This window comes from Phalacrocorax aristotelis, chromosome 2 (assembly GCF_949628215.1).
Source record: "Phalacrocorax aristotelis chromosome 2, bGulAri2.1, whole genome shotgun sequence".
NCBI lineage: Eukaryota > Metazoa > Chordata > Aves > Suliformes > Phalacrocoracidae > Phalacrocorax > Phalacrocorax aristotelis.
The window spans coordinates 167365989-167385480 of record NC_134277.1 but is presented as its reverse complement, the minus strand read 5'-3'; the positions used below and the strand labels follow the sequence as shown (position 1 = coordinate 167385480).

General features: G+C 60.1%; 4 protein-coding genes and 1 pseudogene across 4 annotated transcripts; 1 reads left to right on the top strand and 4 right to left on the bottom strand.

Moving 5' to 3' along the window:
* Positions 1–19492, top strand: part of LOC142053822 (feather keratin 1-like) — a 104421-nt pseudogene that overhangs the window by 77596 nt on the left and 7333 nt on the right.
* On the bottom strand, positions 3702–4010 carry LOC142054017 (feather keratin-like). The gene has a single exon (XM_075086213.1). It carries the CDS (start codon positions 4008–4010, stop codon positions 3702–3704), a length of 309 nt encoding a protein of 102 aa, XP_074942314.1.
* Positions 7822–8130, bottom strand: LOC142054016 (feather keratin-like). Its single transcript, XM_075086212.1, has one exon. It carries the CDS (start codon positions 8128–8130, stop codon positions 7822–7824), a length of 309 nt encoding a protein of 102 aa, XP_074942313.1.
* Positions 11949–12257, bottom strand: LOC142054015 (feather keratin-like). Its single transcript, XM_075086210.1, has one exon. It carries the CDS (start codon positions 12255–12257, stop codon positions 11949–11951), a length of 309 nt encoding a protein of 102 aa, XP_074942311.1.
* Positions 16076–16384, bottom strand: LOC142054014 (feather keratin-like). Its single transcript, XM_075086209.1, has one exon. It carries the CDS (start codon positions 16382–16384, stop codon positions 16076–16078), a length of 309 nt encoding a protein of 102 aa, XP_074942310.1.

The window sequence follows — 19492 nt, the reverse complement described above, 5'->3', positions numbered from 1 at the left end:
GCGTCAGGGCTGCTGAGTTGGGGGCACAGCGTGCTGGAAGAGCCGGGCCAGGTGGGGCAGGGGAAGAAGGGGAAGAAGGGGAAGGAGGGGAAGGAGGGGAAGGGGGTTCAGTCTCACCTTGTTGATGTTGGAGGAGAAGGCACGAGGAGAAGTGTGTGAGGGAGAGGCGTGCTGGGCCGGCTTTTATACTGGTCGCCGAGTGCCCGAGGTGGTAAGAAAGCCTTGGCACATGATGGCATTTTGCAGCTAGCGGCTGTTGCATGCCACAGTCATGCAGGTCATGACGTGGGGGCGTGTTTTCCTTCTGCAATTGTGCACTTTCATGTCCTCTTCTTGAGGACGTGTGCCCTTGGCCCTGGCGGCAGCTTTTAAGTGAGACTATTAGAGGCCAAAGGCTTGGTTTGATGGCGCGTGTCAGGGCAGGCAGCATACGCGACCAAAGCGTTGGAGAGGTGGGGTGTCGTCAGTGAGGTCATGCCATGGCACTCATGTGGTGTGGTTTGCCTGTGCATTGTGAAGCGGGGGCCCCCTTTCCTCGCAGCCGTGGAAGGCTGGTCTCTTCTTTGAGGCGTGCCAGGCATGAGGCGCTGCCCCTTCCATGGCACTTGGTCCCTGCTGGCCTGGCTGCCAGGTGACTGAGGCTGTCTTTAGGCCTGGCCTAAAGCCACAGCTGGGTGTGCTCTGCACGTGTCTTGGTGCCCCTCTTGCTTGTGAGGTTGTAGGTGGGAGAAAGGAGGCTGCCTGTTTGTGGTTGTGGCCCCTCGGTGCCGTCCGTGGGGGTGTGAGTGGGAGCAGGCAGAGGAGGGCGGCTTGCGGGAGCAGGATGTTGCCTTGGCAGCCCACGTCCAGAGTTGGCAAGCCCTGTGGTGGGGCGAGCCCTGCCACCCTCCCCAAGGGCTTGTGTGGCCCCTCTGTAGCGCTTCCCTTAGCTGGGGCTGGTCCGTTTGATGCAGCCTGGTCTCTGGCGTGACTCTTGTGCTTGCTCTGGGGAGCCTCGCAAGGGCAAGTGAGTTTGTGGAGAGCCCGGGAGTGTGGAGAGAGGCAGAGGGTGAGCTGGAGCGGCCGGCAGGTGAGCCTGGTGACGCAGGGCCTTTGGGATCTGCCTTTGGGGTGAGGCCACTTCTCTGCACAGTGTTTGACGGGCAGAAAGAGGATTTGGAGACTGCAGCAGGCACTGGAGGCGAGCATGCTGTACGTGGGTGCAGAGTCAAGGCCCGGGAGGTGGTGGCTACACGCCGAAGAGTTGAGGTCTGGCAAGGCCTGCCCCATTGAGCCGAGGTGAGTGTTTAGCAGGCTCTTTGTCAGGTGAGCAGTGCCTCTTGCTGAGGATGATGAAGGAGTGCCGTGCGTCTGGAGGTAAGCAAGTGTGTGGGACCTGAGGCCTTGTAGCTGCGACTGCTGAGGGAGCTGTCTCATGTCCTCGGGAGGCCACTCTCCATGACCTTGTGAAGGTCATGGTGCCTGGGGGCGTTTTGTGATGGCTGGAAGAGAGCTGCCAGCCCTTCTATTGTGAAGAAGACCCGGAGGGACGATCTGGGTAAGAAGAGGTTGCCTAGGCTGACCTAGTTTCCAAGAAAGGGGGATGGAGGAAATGGTCCTGGAGAGCACTGCCAAGCCCAGCAAGGACAAGCAGGCGATGGAGAGTCATCGGCGTGGATTTACGAAGGGGAAGTCGTGCTTGACTGACCTCCGTGTTTTCTCCGTTGAAGTGACTAGCTTTGTGGATGACGAGAGAGTCGTGGCTGGTGTTTACCTTGACCTTTCAGTGAAGCCTGTGACACTTTCTCCCGTTGCACGGTCCTAGACAAGCGGAGAAATGCCGGCTTGTGTAAGTGGAGGGAGACCACAGGATGCGCAAGGGGTTGAAGGGCTGGTCCCAGAGGCTTGTGGTGAGCGGCCCAAAGTGCAGATGGAGGCAAGTCTCAGGTGGTGTAGCCCAGGACTCGGGTGCGTGAGGCCAACCCTGTCCAAGAGCCTCATCGATGAGGTGGGCCCAGGGACGGAGCGCCCCCTCGGCAAGTTGGTAAATGATGCAAAATCTGGAGGAGCGGCTGCAGCACCGGATGGTTTGACAGTATTGCCAGGGAGCTGGAGAGGCTGGAGAACGGGGCAGAGAGGAATCTCCGGAAGGTCAAGAGGGGGAAGTGCCAAGTCCTGCGTCTGGGGACGAGGAGAGGCTGGGGGCCGAGGAGCTGGAAAGCAGCTTTGCTGAGCACGACTTTGTGGTGCTGGCAGAGGAAAAGCTGACTGCGAAGCAGCAATGCAGCCTTGTGGCACAAGAGGCCAGGAGTCCCCCGGGGTGGTGTTGGGAAGAGCATTGCCAGCAGGTCGGTGAAAGTGATCTTGCTCTCTCTTCAGCACTGGTGAGGCCCCGTGGGGAGTCGTGTCTCCAGTGGAGGGCTTTCCAGCGGAAGAAAGACATGGCCTTAGAGGAGCGAGTCGAGTGCAAGGCCACCAAGAGGCTGAAGGGCCTGGAGCATCCTTCCTGTGAGGAGAAGCTGAGAGAGCTGGGAGGTTTTTCAGCCAGAAAGCAAGGCCGTGCAGGGGAGATGTCTTCAATGTGTCTGAATCCCAGATGGGAGGACTGCATTCCCCCTCCTCGGGAACGAGGCCAGGGGACTCAGCCGCTTCTCATGGGTGCCCACGGCCAGGGCAAGGGCAAATGGAGAAAGGGGAAAAGACGTGCCATTTCCTTGGAAGAGAAGGCAAGTCTTTTTCTGTGTGAGGGTGGGGAAGCAGTGGAGCCGCTTGCGCAGAGAGGTGTGGCAGTCCCCGTCCTTGGGGATCCTGTAAACCTGACTGCACACGGTCGTGGACAGCACGCTCGAGCTGACTCTGCTCACGTTGAGAGCTGCATGATGTCCAGAGGTTCCTTGCGCACTCAGGGATTCTGTTGGCTGTGCTTCTGGTTGCTGTGATGGCCAGAGAGGCTTGCGGGGGAAGGGAGATGGCAAAGTGCATGCTGCCCTGGGGAGCTGCTGTCAGAGGCATGGGTAGAATGCATTGGAACGTTCAAAGCTATGTTTAGGCAAGTGAAGGGCTTGTATGGTGGGGTGGAAGCCCCCGCTGTGCTGCTCTGTTGTGGTGGCGGTGGCGGTGTTGCTGGGGCCACACTTGTTAAGCAAAGTCTCGTAGCCCTTTTCCACCCACCCCGCTGGCCTCTTGAGCCCTGGCTTTGTACTGGGTGAGGTCGGAGGAACCTTGGGAGAAGGAGGGAAGAGGAGACCTCACAGGCTGGGATGCAGGTGAACTTTATTGATGGACAAAAGAGAGCAAAAAGGCAGGAGTACCAAGTGGAAGGGAAGCGGTCTGAGGTGCAAGTCTAGCGACCATCAGCCGAGGTGCCGTGTGCGAGAGAGGACCTTGCCAGAGCAGCAAGAACTTCCTGCTGCACAGTGGGAGCGGCACGCCGGAGGTCCCCGGTGGTCTATGGCTTGTGAGAAAGTGATTGCAGCGGGCAGTACTGGAGACAGTAGAAGGGGCGATGCAAAGAAGGAAGTGGGAGAGGAGGAGGAGGTGCGTGGGCCGTGTGTCCAGGCAGGCTGGGTTGGCCCCTTCCCTGCTTCCTTGCTTGGTGCCTTGAGAGGAGGAGCCGTGGAGGGCAGGTCCACATGGCAGCAAGAGCCCGGAGGTGCGTCCTCAGTCCATGCCCTGGCTTGCAGGGTGCGTGCTGTTGGTATCAGGGGTGGTGGGCAGGGCCCTTAGCAGGGGTAGCAGCCCCTTATGCCGCCGTAGCAGCCCAGGCCTCCAAAGCCATAGCCGTAGCCGAAGCGGCCGGAAGAGACGGGCACTCCCTGGGAGCCGAGGACGTTGCCCACGGCAGCCGATGAGGAGGAGCCGACGGCGGTGCTCTGGGGGAAGGAGCTGAGGATGGGTCCTGGCAGGGTGACCAGCACGGCGGGAGGCTGGATGACGACGCGGGAGTCCTCGCACTGCCTGACACAGGGCTCGTTGCAGCTGTTAGCCAGCGGGGTGGGTCCGCAGGGGCGGCAGAGGTCGTAGCAGGCCATGTGTGTGGGCTGGAGGGTCCCTGGAAGAGAGGGTGTTGAGAAAGCGTAGGGGCGTGGGGGTGCGAGGGGTGGTGTTGCAGGAGGGCGAGTGAGCATGGAGGTGTGTTGTGTGTCTGTGGGGAGCGTGGCGGTGAGGAGGCGTCAGGGCTGCTGAGTTGGGGGCAGAACATGCTGGAAGAGCTGGGCCAGGTGGGGCAGGGGAAGAAGGGGAAGGAGGGGAAGGAGGGGAAGGGGGTTCAGGCTCACCTTGTTGACGTTGGCGGAGAAGGCACGAGGAGAAGTGTGTGAGGGAGAGAGGTGCTGGGCCGGCTTTTATACTGGTCGCCGAGTGTCCATGGTTGTAAGAAAGCCTTGGCACATGACGGCATTTTGCAGCAAGCGGCTGTTGCATGCCACAGTCATGCAGGTCATGAGGTGGGGTGTGTTTTCCTTCTGCAATTGTGCACTTTCATGTCCTCTTCTTGAGGATGTATGCCCTTGGCCCTGGCGGCAGCTTTTAAGTGAGACTATTAGAGGCCAAAGGCTTGGTTTGATGGCGCGTGTCAGGGCAGGCAGCATACGCGACCAAAGCGTTGGAGAGGTGGGGTGTCGTCAGTGAGGTCATGCCATGGCACTCATGTGGTGTGGTTTGCCTGTGCATTGTGAAGCAGGGGCCCCCTTTCCTCGCAGCCGTGGAAGGCTGGTCTCTTCTTTGAGGCGTGCCAGGCATGAGGCGCTGCCCCTTCCATGGCACTTGGTCCCTGCTGGCCTTGCTGCCAGGTGACTGAGGCTGTCTTTAGGCCTGGCCTAAAGCCACAGCTGGGTGTGCTCTGCACGTGTCTTGGTGCCCCTCTTGCTTGTGAGGTTGTAGGTGGGAGAAAGGAGGCTGCCTGTTTGTGGTTGTGGCCCCTCGGTGCCGTCCGTGGGGGTGTGAGTGGGAGCAGGCAGAGGAGGGCGGCTTGCGGGAGCAGGATGTTGCCCTGGCAGCCCACGTCCAGAGCTGGCAAGCCCTGTGGTGGGCGGAGCCCTGCCACCCTCCCCAAAGGCTTGTGTTGGCCCCTCCGTAGCGCTTCCCTTAGCTGGGCCTGGTCTGTTTGATGCAGCCTGGTCTCTGGCGTGACTCCGTGCTTGCTCTGGGGAGCCTCACAAGGGCAAGTGAGTTTGTGGAGAGCCCGGGAGTGTGGCGAGAGGCAGAGGGTGAGCTGGAGCGGCCGGCAGGTGAGCCTGGTGACGCAGGGCCTTTGGGATCTGCCTTTGGGGTGAGGCCACTTCTCTGCACAGTGTTTGATGGGCAGAAAGAGGATTTGGAGACTGCAGCAGGCACTGGAGGCAAGCATGCTGTACGTGGGTGCAGAGTCAAGGCCCGGGAGGTGGTGGCTACACGCCGAAGAGTTGAGGTCTGGCAAGGCCTGCCCCATTGAGCCGAGGTGAGTGTTTAGCAGGCTCTTTGTCAGGTGAGCAGTGCCTCTTGCTGAGGATGATGAAGGAGTGCCGTGCATGTGGGACCTGAGGCCTTGTAGCTGCGACTGCTGAGGGAGCTGTCTCATGTCCTCGGGAGGCCACTCTCCATGACCTTGTGAAGGTCATGGTGCCTGGGGGCGTTTTGTGATGGCTGGAAGAGAGCTGCCAGCCCTTCTATCGTGAAGTAGACCCGGAGGGACGATCTGGGTAAGAAGAGGTTGCCTAGGCTGACCTAGTTTCCAAGAAAGGGGGATGGAGGAAATGGTCCTGGAGAGCACTGCCAAGCCCAGCAAGGACAAGCAGGCGATGGAGAGTCATCGGCGTGGATTTACGAAGGGGAAGTCGTGCTTGACTGACCTCCGTGTTTTCTCCGTTGAGGTGACTAGCTTTGTGGATGATGAGAGAGTCGTGGCTGGTGTTTACCTTGACCTTTCAGTGAAGCCTTTGACACTTTCTCCCGTTGCACGGTCCTAGACAAGCGGAGAAATGCCGGCTTGTGTAAGTGGAGGGAGACCACAGGATGCGCAAGGGGTTGAAGGGCTGGTCCCAGAGGCTTGTGGCGAGCGGCCCAAAGTGCAGACGGAGGCAAGTCTCAGTTGGTGTAGCCCAGGACTCGGGTGCGTGAGGCCAACCCTGTCCAAGAGCCTCATCGATGAGGTGGGCCCAGGGACGGAGCGCCCCCTCGGCAAGTTGGTAAATGATGCAAAATCTGGAGGAGCGGCTGCGGCACCGGATGGTTTGACAGTATTGCCAGGGAGCTGGAGAGGCTGGAGAACGGGGCAGAGAGGAATCTCCGGAAGGTCAAGAGGGGGAAGTGCCAAGTCCTGCGTCTGGGGACGAGGAGAGGCTGGGGGCCGAGGAGCTGGAAAGCAGCTTTGCTGAGCACGACTTTGTGGTGCTGGCAGAGGAAAAGCTGACTGCGAAGCAGCAATGCAGCCTTGTGGCACAAGAGGCCAGGAGTCCCCCGGGGTGGCGTTGGGAAGAGCATTGCCAGCAGGTCGGTGAAAGTGATCTTGCTCTCTCTTCAGCACTGGTGAGGCCCCGTGGGGAGTCGTGTCTCCAGTGGAGGGCTTTCCAGCGGAAGAAAGACATGGCCTTAGAGGAGCGAGTCGAGTGCAAGGCCACCAAGAGGCTGAAGGGCCTGGAGCATCCTTCCTGTGAGGAGAAGCTGAGAGAGCTGGGAGGTTTTTCAGCCAGAAAGCAAGGCCGTGCAGGGGAGATGTCCTCAATGTGTCTAAATCCCAGATGGGAGAACTGCATTCCCCCTCCTCGGGAACGAGGCCAGGGGACTCAGCCTCTTCTCATGGGTGCCCACGGCCAGGGCAAGGGCAAATGGAGAAAGGGGAAAAGACGTGCCATTTCCTTGGAAGAGAAGGCAAGCCTTTTTCCGTGTGAGGGTGGGGAAGCAGTGGAGCCGCTTGCGCAGAGAGGTGTGGCAGTCCCTGTCCTTGGGGATCCTGTAAACCTGACTGCACACGGTCGTGGACAGCACGCTCGAGCTGACTCTGCTCACGTTGAGAGCTGCATGATGTCCAGAGGTTCCTTGCGCACTCAGGGATTCTGTTGGCTGTGCTTCTGGTTGCTGTGATGGCCAGAGAGGCTTGCGGGGGAAGGGAGTTGGCAAAGTGCATGCTGCCCTGGGGAGCTGCTGTCAGAGGCATGGGTAGAATGCATTGGAACGTTCAAAGCTATGTTTAGGCAAGTGAAGGGCTTGTATGGTGGGGTGGAAGCCCCCGCTGTGCTGCTCTGTTGTGGTGGCGGTGGCGGTGTTGCTGGGGCCACACTTGTTAAGCAAAGTCTCGTAGCCCTTTTCCACCCACCCCGCTGGCCTCTTGAGCCCTGGCTTTGTACTGGGTGAGGTCGGAGGAACCTTGGGAGAAGGAGGGAAGAGGAGACCTCACAGGCTGGGATGCAGGTGAACTTTATTGATGGACAAAAGAGAGCAAAAAGGCAGGAGTACCAAGTGGAAGGGAAGCGGTCTGAGGTGCAAGTCTAGCGACCATCAGCTGAGGTGCCGTGTGCGAGAGAGGACCTTGCCAGAGCAGCAAGAACTTCCTGCTGCACAGTGGGAGCGGCACGCCGGAGGTCCCCGGTGGTCTATGGCTTGTGAGAAAGTGATTGCAGCGGGCAGTACTGGAGACAGTAGAAGGGGCGATGCAAAGAAGGAAGTGGGAGAGGAGGAGGAGGTGCGTGGGCCGTGTGTCCAGGCAGGCTGGGTTGGCCCCTTCCCTGCTTCCTTGCTTGGTGCCTTGAGAGGAGGAGCCGTGGAGGGCAGGTCCACATGGCAGCAAGAGCCCGGAGGTGCGTCCTCAGTCCATGCCCTGGCTTGCAGAGTGCGTGCTGTTGGTATCAGGGGTGGTGGGCAGGGCCCTTAGCAGGGGTAGCAGCCCCTTATGCCGCCGTAGCAGCCCAGGCCTCCAAAGCCATAGCCGTAGCCGAAGCGGCCGGAAGAGACGGGCACTCCCTGGGAGCCGAGGACGTTGCCCACGGCAGCCGATGAGGAGGAGCCGACGGCGGTGCTCTGGGGGAAGGAGCTGAGGATGGGTCCTGGCAGGGTGACCAGCACGGCGGGAGGCTGGATGACGACGCGGGACTCCTCGCACTGCCTGACACAGGGCTCGTTGCAGCTGTTAGCCAGCGGGGTGGGTCCGCAGGGGCGGCAGAGGTCGTAGCAGGCCATGTGTGTGGGCTGGAGGGTCCCTGGAAGAGAGGGTGTTGAGAAAGCGTAGGGGCGTGCGGGTGCGAGGGGTGGTGTTGCAGGAGGGCGAGTGAGCATGGAGGTATGTTGTGTGTCTGTGGGGAGCGTGGTGGTGAGGAGGCGTCAGGGCTGCTGAGTTGGGGGCACAGCGTGCTGGAAGAGCCGGGCCAGGTGGGGCAGGGGAAGAAGGGGAAGAAGGGGAAGGAGGGGAAGGAGGGGAAGGGGGTTCAGTCTCACCTTGTTGATGTTGGAGGAGAAGGCACGAGGAGAAGTGTGTGAGGGAGAGAGGTGCTGGGCCGGCTTTTATACTGGTTGCCAAGTGCCCGAGGTGTAAGAAAGCCTTTGCACATGACAGCGTTATGCAGCAAGCGGCTGTTGCATGCCACAGTCATGCAGGTCATGAGGTGGGGCGTGTTTTCCTTCTGCAATTGTGCACTTTCATGTCCTCTTCTTGAGGATGTATGCCCTTGGCCCTGGCGGCAGCTTTTAAGTGAGACTATTAGAGGCCAAAGGCTTGGTTTGATGGCGCGTGTCAGGGCAGGCAGCATACGCGACCAAAGCGTTGGAGAGGTGGGGTGTCGTCAGTGAGGTCATGCCATGGCACTCATGTGGTGTGGTTTGCCTGTGCATTGTGAAGCGGGGGCCCCCTTTCCTCGCAGCCGAGGAAGGCTGGTCTCTTCTTTGAGGCGTGCCAGGCATGAGGCGCTGCCCCTTCCATGGCACTTGGTCCCTGCTGGCCTGGCTGCCAGGTGACTGAGGCTGTCTTTAGGCCTGGCCTAAAGCCACAGCTGGGTGTGCTCTGCACGTGTCTTGGTGCCCGTCTTGCTTGTGAGGTTGTAGGTGGGAGAAAGGAGGCTGCCTGTTTGTGGTTGTGGCCCCTCGGTGCCGTCCGTGGGGGTGTGAGTGGGAGCAGGCAGAGGAGGGCGGCTTGCGGGAGCAGGATGTTGCCCTGGCAGCCCACGTCCAGAGTTGGCAAGCCCTGTGGTGGGGGGAGCCCTGCCACCCTCCCCAAAGGCTTGTGTTGGCCCCTCCGTAGCGCTTCCCTTAGCTGGGCCTGGTCTGTTTGATGCAGCCTGGTCTCTGGCGTGACTCTGTGCTTGCTCTGGGTAGCCTCGCAAGGGCAAGTGAGTTTGTGGAGAGCCCGGGAGTGTGGCGAGAGGCAGAGGGTGAGCTGGAGCGGCCGGCAGGTGAGCCTGGTGACGCAGGGCCTTTGGGATCTGCCTTTGGGGTGAGGCCACTTCTCTGCACAGTGTTTGATGGGCAGAAAGAGGATTTGGAGACTGCAGCAGGCACTGGAGGCAAGCATGCTGTATGTGGGTGCAGAGTCAAGGCCCGGGAGGTGGTGGCTACACGCCGAAGAGTTGAGGTCTGGCAAGGCCTGCCCCATTGAGCCGAGGTGAGTGTTTAGCAGGCTCTTTGTCAGGTGAGCAGTGCCTCTTGCTGAGGATGATGAAGGAGTGCCGTGCATGTGGGACCTGAGGCCTTGTAGCTGCGACTGCTGAGGGAGCTGTCTCATGTCCTCGGGAGGCCACTCTCCATGACCTTGTGAAGGTCATGGTGCCTGGGGGCGTTTTGTGATGGCTGGAAGAGAGCTGCCAGCCCTTCTATCGTGAAGAAGACCCGGAGGGACGATCTGGGTAAGAAGAGGTTGCCTAGGCTGACCTAGTTTTCAAGAAAGGGGATGGAGGAAATGGTCCTGGAGAGCACTGCCAAGCCCAGCAAGGACAAGCAGGCGATGGAGAGTCATCGGCGTGGATTTACGAAGGGGAAGTCGTGCTTGACTGACCTCCGTGTTTTCTCCGTTGAGGTGACTAGCTTTGTGGATGACGAGAGAGTCATGGCTGGTGTTTACCTTGACCTTTCAGTGAAGCCTTTGACACTTTCTCCTGTTGCACGCTCCTAGACAAGCGGAGAAATGCCGGCTTGTGTAAGTGGAGGGAGACCACAGGATGCGCAAGGGGTTGAAGGGCTGGTCCCAGAGGCTTGTGGCGAGCGGCCCAAAGTGCAGACGGAGGCAAGTCTCAGTTGGTGTAGCCCAGGACTCGGGTGCGTGAGGCCAACCCTGTCCAAGAGCCTCATCGATGAGGTGGGCCCAGGGACGGAGCGCCCCCTCGGCAAGTTGGCAAATGATGCAAAATCTGGAGGAGCGGCTGCGGCACCGGATGGTTTGACAGTATTGCCAGGGAGCTGGAGAGGCTGGAGAACGGGGCAGAGAGGAATCTCCGGAAGGTCAAGAGGGGGAAGTGCCAAGTCCTGCGTCTGGGGACGAAGAGAGGCTGGGGGCCGAGGAGCTGGAAAGCAGCTTTGCTGAGCACGACTTTGTGGTGCTGGCAGAGGAAAAGCTGACTGCGAAGCAGCAATGCAGCCTTGTGGCACAAGAGGCCAGGAGTCCCCCGAGGTGGCGTTGGGAAGAGCATTGCCAGCAGGTCGGTGAAAGTGATCTTGCTCTCTCTTCAGCACTGGTGAGGCCCCGTGGGGAGTCGTGTCTCCAGTGGAGGGCTTTCCAGCGGAAGAAAGACATGGCCTTAGAGGAGCGAGTCGAGTGCAAGGCCACCAAGAGGCTGAAGGGCCTGGAGCATCCTTCCTGTGAGGAGAAGCTGAGAGAGCTGGGAGGTTTTTCAGCCAGAAAGCAAGGCCGTGCAGGGGAGATGTCCTCAATGTGTCTAAATCCCAGATGGGAGGACTGCATTCCCCCTCCTCGGGAACGAGGCCAGGGGACTCAGCCTCTTCTCATGGGTGCCCACGGCCAGGGCAAGGGCAAATGGAGAAAGGGGAAAAGACGTGCCATTTCCTTGGAAGAGAAGGCAAGCCTTTTTCCGTGTGAGGGTGGGGAAGCAGTGGAGCCGCTTGCGCAGAGAGGTGTGGCAGTCCCTGTCCTTGGGGATCCTGTAAACCTGACTGCACACGGTCGTGGACAGCACGCTCGAGCTGACTCTGCTCACGTTGAGAGCTGCATGATGTCCAGAGGTTCCTTGCGCACTCAGGGATTCTGTTGGCTGTGCTTCTGGTTGCTGTGATGGCCAGAGAGGCTTGCGGGGGAAGGGAGTTGGCAAAGTGCATGCTGCCCTGGGGAGCTGCTGTCAGAGGCATGGGTAGAATGCATTGGAACGTTCAAAGCTATGTTTAGGCAAGTGAAGGGCTTGTATGGTGGGGTGGAAGCCCCCGCTGTGCTGCTCTGTTGTGGTGGCGGTGGCGGTGTTGCTGGGGCCACACTTGTTAAGCAAAGTCTCGTAGCCCTTTTCCACCCACCCCGCTGGCCTCTTGAGCCCTGGCTTTGTACTGGGTGAGGTCGGAGGAACCTTGGGAGAAGGAGGGAAGAGGAGACCTCACAGGCTGGGATGCAGGTGAACTTTATTGATGGACAAAAGAGAGCAAAAAGGCAGGAGTACCAAGTGGAAGGGAAGCGGTCTGAGGTGCAAGTCTAGCGACCATCAGCTGAGGTGCCGTGTGCGAGAGAGGACCTTGCCAGAGCAGCAAGAACTTCCTGCTGCACAGTGGGAGCGGCACGCCGGAGGTCCCCGGTGGTCTATGGCTTGTGAGAAAGTGATTGCAGCGGGCAGTACTGGAGACAGTAGAAGGGGCGATGCAAAGAAGGAAGTGGGAGAGGAGGAGGAGGTGCGTGGGCCGTGTGTCCAGGCAGGCTGGGTTGGCCCCTTCCCTGCTTCCTTGCTTGGTGCCTTGAGAGGAGGAGCCGTGGAGGGCAGGTCCACATGGCAGCAAGAGCCCGGAGGTGCGTCCTCAGTCCATGCCCTGGCTTGCAGAGTGCGTGCTGTTGGTATCAGGGGTGGTGGGCAGGGCCCTTAGCAGGGGTAGCAGCCCCTTATGCCGCCGTAGCAGCCCAGGCCTCCAAAGCCATAGCCGTAGCCGAAGCGGCCGGAAGAGACGGGCACTCCCTGGGAGCCGAGGACGTTGCCCACGGCAGCCGATGAGGAGGAGCCGACGGCGGTGCTCTGGGGGAAGGAGCTGAGGATGGGTCCTGGCAGGGTGACCAGCACGGCGGGAGGCTGGATGACGACGCGGGACTCCTCGCACTGCCTGACACAGGGCTCGTTGCAGCTGTTAGCCAGCGGGGTGGGTCCGCAGGGGCGGCAGAGGTCGTAGCAGGCCATGTGTGTGGGCTGGAGGGTCCCTGGAAGAGAGGGTGTTGAGAAAGCGTAGGGGCGTGCGGGTGCGAGGGGTGGTGTTGCAGGAGGGCGAGTGAGCATGGAGGTATGTTGTGTGTCTGTGGGGAGCGTGGTGGTGAGGAGGCGTCAGGGCTGCTGAGTTGGGGGCACAGCGTGCTGGAAGAGCCGGGCCAGGTGGGGCAGGGGAAGAAGGGGAAGAAGGGGAAGGAGGGGAAGGAGGGGAAGGGGGTTCAGTCTCACCTTGTTGATGTTGGAGGAGAAGGCACGAGGAGAAGTGTGTGAGGGAGAGAGGTGCTGGGCCGGCTTTTATACTGGTTGCCAAGTGCCCGAGGTGTAAGAAAGCCTTTGCACATGACAGCGTTATGCAGCAAGCGGCTGTTGCATGCCACAGTCATGCAGGTCATGAGGTGGGGCGTGTTTTCCTTCTGCAATTGTGCACTTTCATGTCCTCTTCTTGAGGATGTATGCCCTTGGCCCTGGCGGCAGCTTTTAAGTGAGACTATTAGAGGCCAAAGGCTTGGTTTGATGGCGCGTGTCAGGGCAGGCAGCATACGCGACCAAAGCGTTGGAGAGGTGGGGTGTCGTCAGTGAGGTCATGCCATGGCACTCATGTGGTGTGGTTTGCCTGTGCATTGTGAAGCGGGGGCCCCCTTTCCTCGCAGCCGAGGAAGGCTGGTCTCTTCTTTGAGGCGTGCCAGGCATGAGGCGCTGCCCCTTCCATGGCACTTGGTCCCTGCTGGCCTGGCTGCCAGGTGACTGAGGCTGTCTTTAGGCCTGGCCTAAAGCCACAGCTGGGTGTGCTCTGCACGTGTCTTGGTGCCCGTCTTGCTTGTGAGGTTGTAGGTGGGAGAAAGGAGGCTGCCTGTTTGTGGTTGTGGCCCCTCGGTGCCGTCCGTGGGGGTGTGAGTGGGAGCAGGCAGAGGAGGGCGGCTTGCGGGAGCAGGATGTTGCCCTGGCAGCCCACGTCCAGAGTTGGCAAGCCCTGTGGTGGGGGGAGCCCTGCCACCCTCCCCAAAGGCTTGTGTTGGCCCCTCCGTAGCGCTTCCCTTAGCTGGGCCTGGTCTGTTTGATGCAGCCTGGTCTCTGGCGTGACTCTGTGCTTGCTCTGGGTAGCCTCGCAAGGGCAAGTGAGTTTGTGGAGAGCCCGGGAGTGTGGCGAGAGGCAGAGGGTGAGCTGGAGCGGCCGGCAGGTGAGCCTGGTGACGCAGGGCCTTTGGGATCTGCCTTTGGGGTGAGGCCACTTCTCTGCACAGTGTTTGATGGGCAGAAAGAGGATTTGGAGACTGCAGCAGGCACTGGAGGCAAGCATGCTGTATGTGGGTGCAGAGTCAAGGCCCGGGAGGTGGTGGCTACACGCCGAAGAGTTGAGGTCTGGCAAGGCCTGCCCCATTGAGCCGAGGTGAGTGTTTAGCAGGCTCTTTGTCAGGTGAGCAGTGCCTCTTGCTGAGGATGATGAAGGAGTGCCGTGCATGTGGGACCTGAGGCCTTGTAGCTGCGACTGCTGAGGGAGCTGTCTCATGTCCTCGGGAGGCCACTCTCCATGACCTTGTGAAGGTCATGGTGCCTGGGGGCGTTTTGTGATGGCTGGAAGAGAGCTGCCAGCCCTTCTATCGTGAAGAAGACCCGGAGGGACGATCTGGGTAAGAAGAGGTTGCCTAGGCTGACCTAGTTTTCAAGAAAGGGGATGGAGGAAATGGTCCTGGAGAGCACTGCCAAGCCCAGCAAGGACAAGCAGGCGATGGAGAGTCATCGGCGTGGATTTACGAAGGGGAAGTCGTGCTTGACTGACCTCCGTGTTTTCTCCGTTGAGGTGACTAGCTTTGTGGATGACGAGAGAGTCATGGCTGGTGTTTACCTTGACCTTTCAGTGAAGCCTTTGACACTTTCTCCTGTTGCACGCTCCTAGACAAGCGGAGAAATGCCGGCTTGTGTAAGTGGAGGGAGACCACAGGATGCGCAAGGGGTTGAAGGGCTGGTCCCAGAGGCTTGTGGCGAGCGGCCCAAAGTGCAGACGGAGGCAAGTCTCAGTTGGTGTAGCCCAGGACTCGGGTGCGTGAGGCCAACCCTGTCCAAGAGCCTCATCGATGAGGTGGGCCCAGGGACGGAGCGCCCCCTCGGCAAGTTGGCAAATGATGCAAAATCTGGAGGAGCGGCTGCGGCACCGGATGGTTTGACAGTATTGCCAGGGAGCTGGAGAGGCTGGAGAACGGGGCAGAGAGGAATCTCCGGAAGGTCAAGAGGGGGAAGTGCCAAGTCCTGCGTCTGGGGACGAAGAGAGGCTGGGGGCCGAGGAGCTGGAAAGCAGCTTTGCTGAGCACGACTTTGTGGTGCTGGCAGAGGAAAAGCTGACTGCGAAGCAGCAATGCAGCCTTGTGGCACAAGAGGCCAGGAGTCCCCCGAGGTGGCGTTGGGAAGAGCATTGCCAGCAGGTCGGTGAAAGTGATCTTGCTCTCTCTTCAGCACTGGTGAGGCCCCGTGGGGAGTCGTGTCTCCAGTGGAGGGCTTTCCAGCGGAAGAAAGACATGGCCTTAGAGGAGCGAGTCGAGTGCAAGGCCACCAAGAGGCTGAAGGGCCTGGAGCATCCTTCCTGTGAGGAGAAGCTGAGAGAGCTGGGAGGTTTTTCAGCCAGAAAGCAAGGCCGTGCAGGGGAGATGTCCTCAATGTGTCTAAATCCCAGATGGGAGGACTGCATTCCCCCTCCTCGGGAACGAGGCCAGGGGACTCAGCCTCTTCTCATGGGTGCCCACGGCCAGGGCAAGGGCAAATGGAGAAAGGGGAAAAGACGTGCCATTTCCTTGGAAGAGAAGGCAAGCCTTTTTCCGTGTGAGGGTGGGGAAGCAGTGGAGCCGCTTGCGCAGAGAGGTGTGGCAGTCCCCGTCCTTGGGGATCCTGAAAACCTGACTGCACACGGTCGTGGACAGCACGCTCGAGCTGACTCTGCTCACGTTGAGAGCTGCATGATGTCCAGAGGTTCCTTGCGCACTCAGGGATTCTGTTGGCTGTGCTTCTGGTTGCTGTGATGGCCAGAGAGGCTTGCGGGGGAAGGGAGTTGGCAAAGTGCATGCTGCCCTGGGGAGCTGCTGTCAGAGGCATGGGTAGAATGCATTGGAACGTTCAAAGCTATGTTTAGGCAAGTGAAGGGCTTGTATGGTGGGGTGGAAGCCCCCGCTGTGCTGCTCTGTTGTGGTGGCGGTGGCGGTGTTGCTGGGGCCACACTTGTTAAGCAAAGTCTCGTAGCCCTTTTCCACCCACCCCGCTGGCCTCTTGAGCCCTGGCTTTGTACTGGGTGAGGTCGGAGGAACCTTGGGAGAAGGAGGGAAGAGGAGACCTCACAGGCTGGGATGCAGGAGAACTTTATTGATGGACAAAAGAGAGCAAGAAGGCAGGAGCACCAAGTGGAAGGGAAGCGGTCTGAGGTGCAAGTCTAGCGACCATCAGCCGAGTTGCCGTGTGCGAGAGAGGACCTTGCCAGAGCAGCAAGAACTTCCTGCCGCACAGTGGAAGCGGCACGCTGGAGGTCCCCGGTGGTCTATGGCTTGTGAGAAAGTGATTGCAGCGGGCAGTACTGGAGACAGTAGAAGGGGCGATGCAAAGAAGGAAGTGGGAGAAGAGGAGGAGGTGCGTGGGCCGTGTGTCCAGGCAGGCTGGGTTGGCCCCTTCCCTGCTTCCTTGCTTGGTGCCTTGAGAGGAGGAGCCGTGGAGGGCAGGTCCACATGGCAGCAAGAGCCCGGAGGTGCGTCCTCAGTCCATGCCCTGGCTTGCAGGGTGCGTGCTGTTGGTATCAGGGGTGGTGGGCAGGGCCCTTAGCAGGGGTAGCAGCCCCTTATGCCGCCGTAGCAGCCCAGGCCTCCAAAGCCATAGCCGTAGCCGAAGCGGCCGGAAGAGACGGGCACTCCCTGGGAGCCGAGGACGTTGCCCACGGCAGCCGATGAGGAGGAGCCGACGGCGGTGTTCTGGGGGAAGGAGCTGAGGATGGGTCCTGGCAGGGTGACCAGCACGGCGGGAGGCTGGATGACGACGCGGGACTCCTCGCACTGCCTGACACAGGGCTCGTTGCAGCTGTTAGCCAGCGGGGTGGGTCCGCAGGGGCGGCAGAGGTCGTAGCAGGCCATGTGTGTGGGCTGGAGGGTCCCTGGAAGAGAGGGTGTTGAGAAAGCGTAGGGGCGTGGGGGTGCGAGGGGTGGTGTTGCAGGAGGGCGAGTGAGCATGGAGGTATGTTGTGTGGCTGTGGGGAGCGCGGCAGTGAGGAGGCGTCAGGGCTGCTGAGTTGGGGGCAGAGCATGCTGGAAGAGCTGGGCCAGGTGGGGCAGGGGAAGAAGGGGAAGAAGGGGAAGGAGGGGAAGGAGGGGAAGGAGGGGAAGGGGGTTCAGTCTCACCTTGTTGACGTTGGAGGAGAAGGCACGAGGAGAAGTGTGTGAGGGAGAGGCGTGCTGGGCCGGCTTTTATACTGGTCGCCGAGTGCCCGAGGTGTAAGAAAGCCTTGGCACATGACGGCATTTTGCAGCAAGCGGCTGTTGCATGCCACAGTCATGCAGGTCATGACGTGGGGGCGTGTTTTCCTTCTGCAATTGTGCACTTTCATGTCCTCTTCTTGAGGACGTGTGCCCTTGGCCCTGGCGGCAGCTTTTAAGTGAGACTATTAGAGGCCAAAGGCTTGGTTTGATGGCGCGTGTCAGGGCAGGCAGCATACGCGACCAAAGCGTTGGAGAGGTGGGGTGTCGTCAGTGAGGTCATGCCATGGCACTCATGTGGTGTGGTTTGCCTGTGCATTGTGAAGCGGGGGCCCCCTTTCCTCGCAGCCGTGGAAGGCTGGTCTCTTCTTTGAGGCGTGCCAGGCATGAGGCGCTGCCCCTTCCATGGCACTTGGTCCCTGCTGGCCTTGCTGCCAGGTGACTGAGGCTGTCTTTAGGCCTGGCCTAAAGCCACAGCTGGGTGTGCTCTGCACGTGTCTTGGTGCCCCTCTTGCTTGTGAGGTTGTAGGTGGGAGAAAGGAGGCTGCCTGTTTGTGGTTGCGGCCCCTCGGTGCCGTCCGTGGGGGTGTGAGTGGGAGCAGGCAGAGGAGGGCGGCTTGCGGGAGCAGGATGTTGCCCTGGCAGCCCACGTCCAGAGCTGGCAAGCCCTGTGGTGGGGGGAGCCCTGCCACCCTCCCCAAAGGCTTGTGTTGGCCCCTCCGTAGCGCTTCCCTTAGCTGGGGCCGGCCCGTTTGATGCAGCCTGGTCTCTGGCGTGACTCTTGTGCTTGCTCTGGGGAGCCTCGCAAGGGCAAGTGAGTTTGTGGAGAGCCCGGGAGTGTGGCGAGAGGCAGAGGGTGAGCTGGAGCGGCCAGCAGGTGAGCCTGGTGACGCAGGGCCTTTGGGGTCTGTCTTTGGGGTGAGGCCACTTCTCTGCACAGTGTTTGATGGGCAGAAAGAGGATTTGGAGACTGCAGCAGGCACTGGAGGCAAGCATGCTGTACGGGGCTGCAGAGTCAAGGCCCGGGAGGTGGTGGCTACACGCCGAAGAGTTGAGGTCTGGCAAGGCCTGCCCCATTGAGCCGAGGTGAGTGTTTAGCAGGCTCTTTGTCAGGTGAGCAGTGCCTCTTGCTGAGGATGATGAAGGAGTGCCGTGCGTCTGGAGGTAAGCAAGTGTGTGGGACCTGAGGCCTTGTAGCTGCGACTGCTGAGGGAGCTGTCTCATGTCCTCGGGAGGCCACTCTCCATGACCTTGTGAAGGTCATGGTGCCTGGGGGCGTTTTGTGATGGCTGGAAGAGAGCTGCCAGCCCTTCTATCGTGAAGAAGACCCGGAGGGACGATCTGGGTAAGAAGAGGTTGCCTAGGCTGACCTAGTTTTCAAGAAAGGGGATGGAGGAAATGGTCCTGGAGAGCACTGCCAAGCCCAGCAAGGACAAGCAGGCGATGGAGAGTCATCGGCGTGGATTTACGAAGGGGAAGTCGTGCTTGACTGACCTCCGTGTTTTCTCCGTTGAAGTGACTAGCTTTGTGGATGACGAGAGAGTCGTGGCTGGTGTTTACCTTGACCTTTCAGTGAAGCCTGTGACACTTTCTCCCGTTGCACGCTCCTAGACAAGCGGAGAAATGCCGGCTTGTGTAAGTGGAGGGAGACCACAGGATGCGCAAGGGGTTGAAGGGCTGGTCCCAGAGGCTTGTGGCGAGCGGCCCAAAGTGCAGACGGAAGCAAGTCTCAGGTGGTGTAGCCCAGGACTCGGGTGCGTGAGGCCAACCCTGTCCAAGAGCCTCACCGATGAGGTGGGCCCAGGGACGGAGCGCCCCCTCGGCAAGTTGGCAAATGATGCAAAATCTGGAGGAGCGGCTGCGGCACCGGATGGTTTGACAGTATTGCCAGGGAGCTGGAGAGGCTGGAGAACGGGGCAGAGAGGAATCTCCGGAAGGTCAAGAGGGGGAAGTGCCAAGTCCTGCGTCTGGGGACGAGGAGAGGCTGGGGGCCGAGGAGCTGGAAAGCAGCTTTGCTGAGCACGACTTTGTGGTGCTGGCAGAGGAAAAGCTGACTGCGAAGCAGCAATGCAGCCTTGTGGCACAAGAGGCCAGGAGTCCCCCGGGGTGGCGTTGGGAAGAGCATTGCCAGCAGGTCGGTGAAAGTGATCTTGCTCTCTCTTCAGCACTGGTGAGGCCCCGTGGGGAGTCGTGTCTCCAGTGGAGGGCTTTCCAGCGGAAGAAAGACATGGCCTTAGAGGAGCGAGTCGAGTGCAAGGCCACCAAGAGGCTGAAGGGCCTGGAGCATCCTTCCTGTGAGGAGAAGCTGAGAGAGCTGGGAGGTTTTTCAGCCAGAAAGCAAGGCCGTGCAGGGGATATGTCCTCAATGTGTCTAAATCCCAGATGGGAGGACTGCATTCCCCCTCCTCAGGAACGAGGCCAGGGGACTCAGCCTCTTCTCATGGGTGCCCACGGCCAGGGCAAGGGCAAATGGAGAAAGGGGAAAAGACGTGCCATTTCCTTGGAAGAGAAGGCAAGCCTTTTTCCGTGTGAGGGTGGGGAAGCAGTGGAGCCGCTTGCGCAGAGAGGTGTGGCAGTCCCCGTCCTTGGGGATCCTGAAAACCTGACTGCACACGGTCGTGGACAGCATGCTCGAGCTGACTCTGCTCACGTTGAGAGCTGCATGATGTCCAGAGGTTCCCTGCGCACTCAGGGATTCTGTTGGCTGTGCTTCTGGTTTCTGTGATGGCCAGAGAGGCTTGCGGGGGAAGGGAGTTGGCAAAGTGCGTG

Coding starts and splice junctions, on each gene's coding strand:
- LOC142054017 (XM_075086213.1), bottom strand. CDS start 4,010: ATGGCCTGCTACGACCTCTGCCGCCCCTGCGGACCCACCCCGCTGGCT.
- LOC142054016 (XM_075086212.1), bottom strand. CDS start 8,130: ATGGCCTGCTACGACCTCTGCCGCCCCTGCGGACCCACCCCGCTGGCT.
- LOC142054015 (XM_075086210.1), bottom strand. CDS start 12,257: ATGGCCTGCTACGACCTCTGCCGCCCCTGCGGACCCACCCCGCTGGCT.
- LOC142054014 (XM_075086209.1), bottom strand. CDS start 16,384: ATGGCCTGCTACGACCTCTGCCGCCCCTGCGGACCCACCCCGCTGGCT.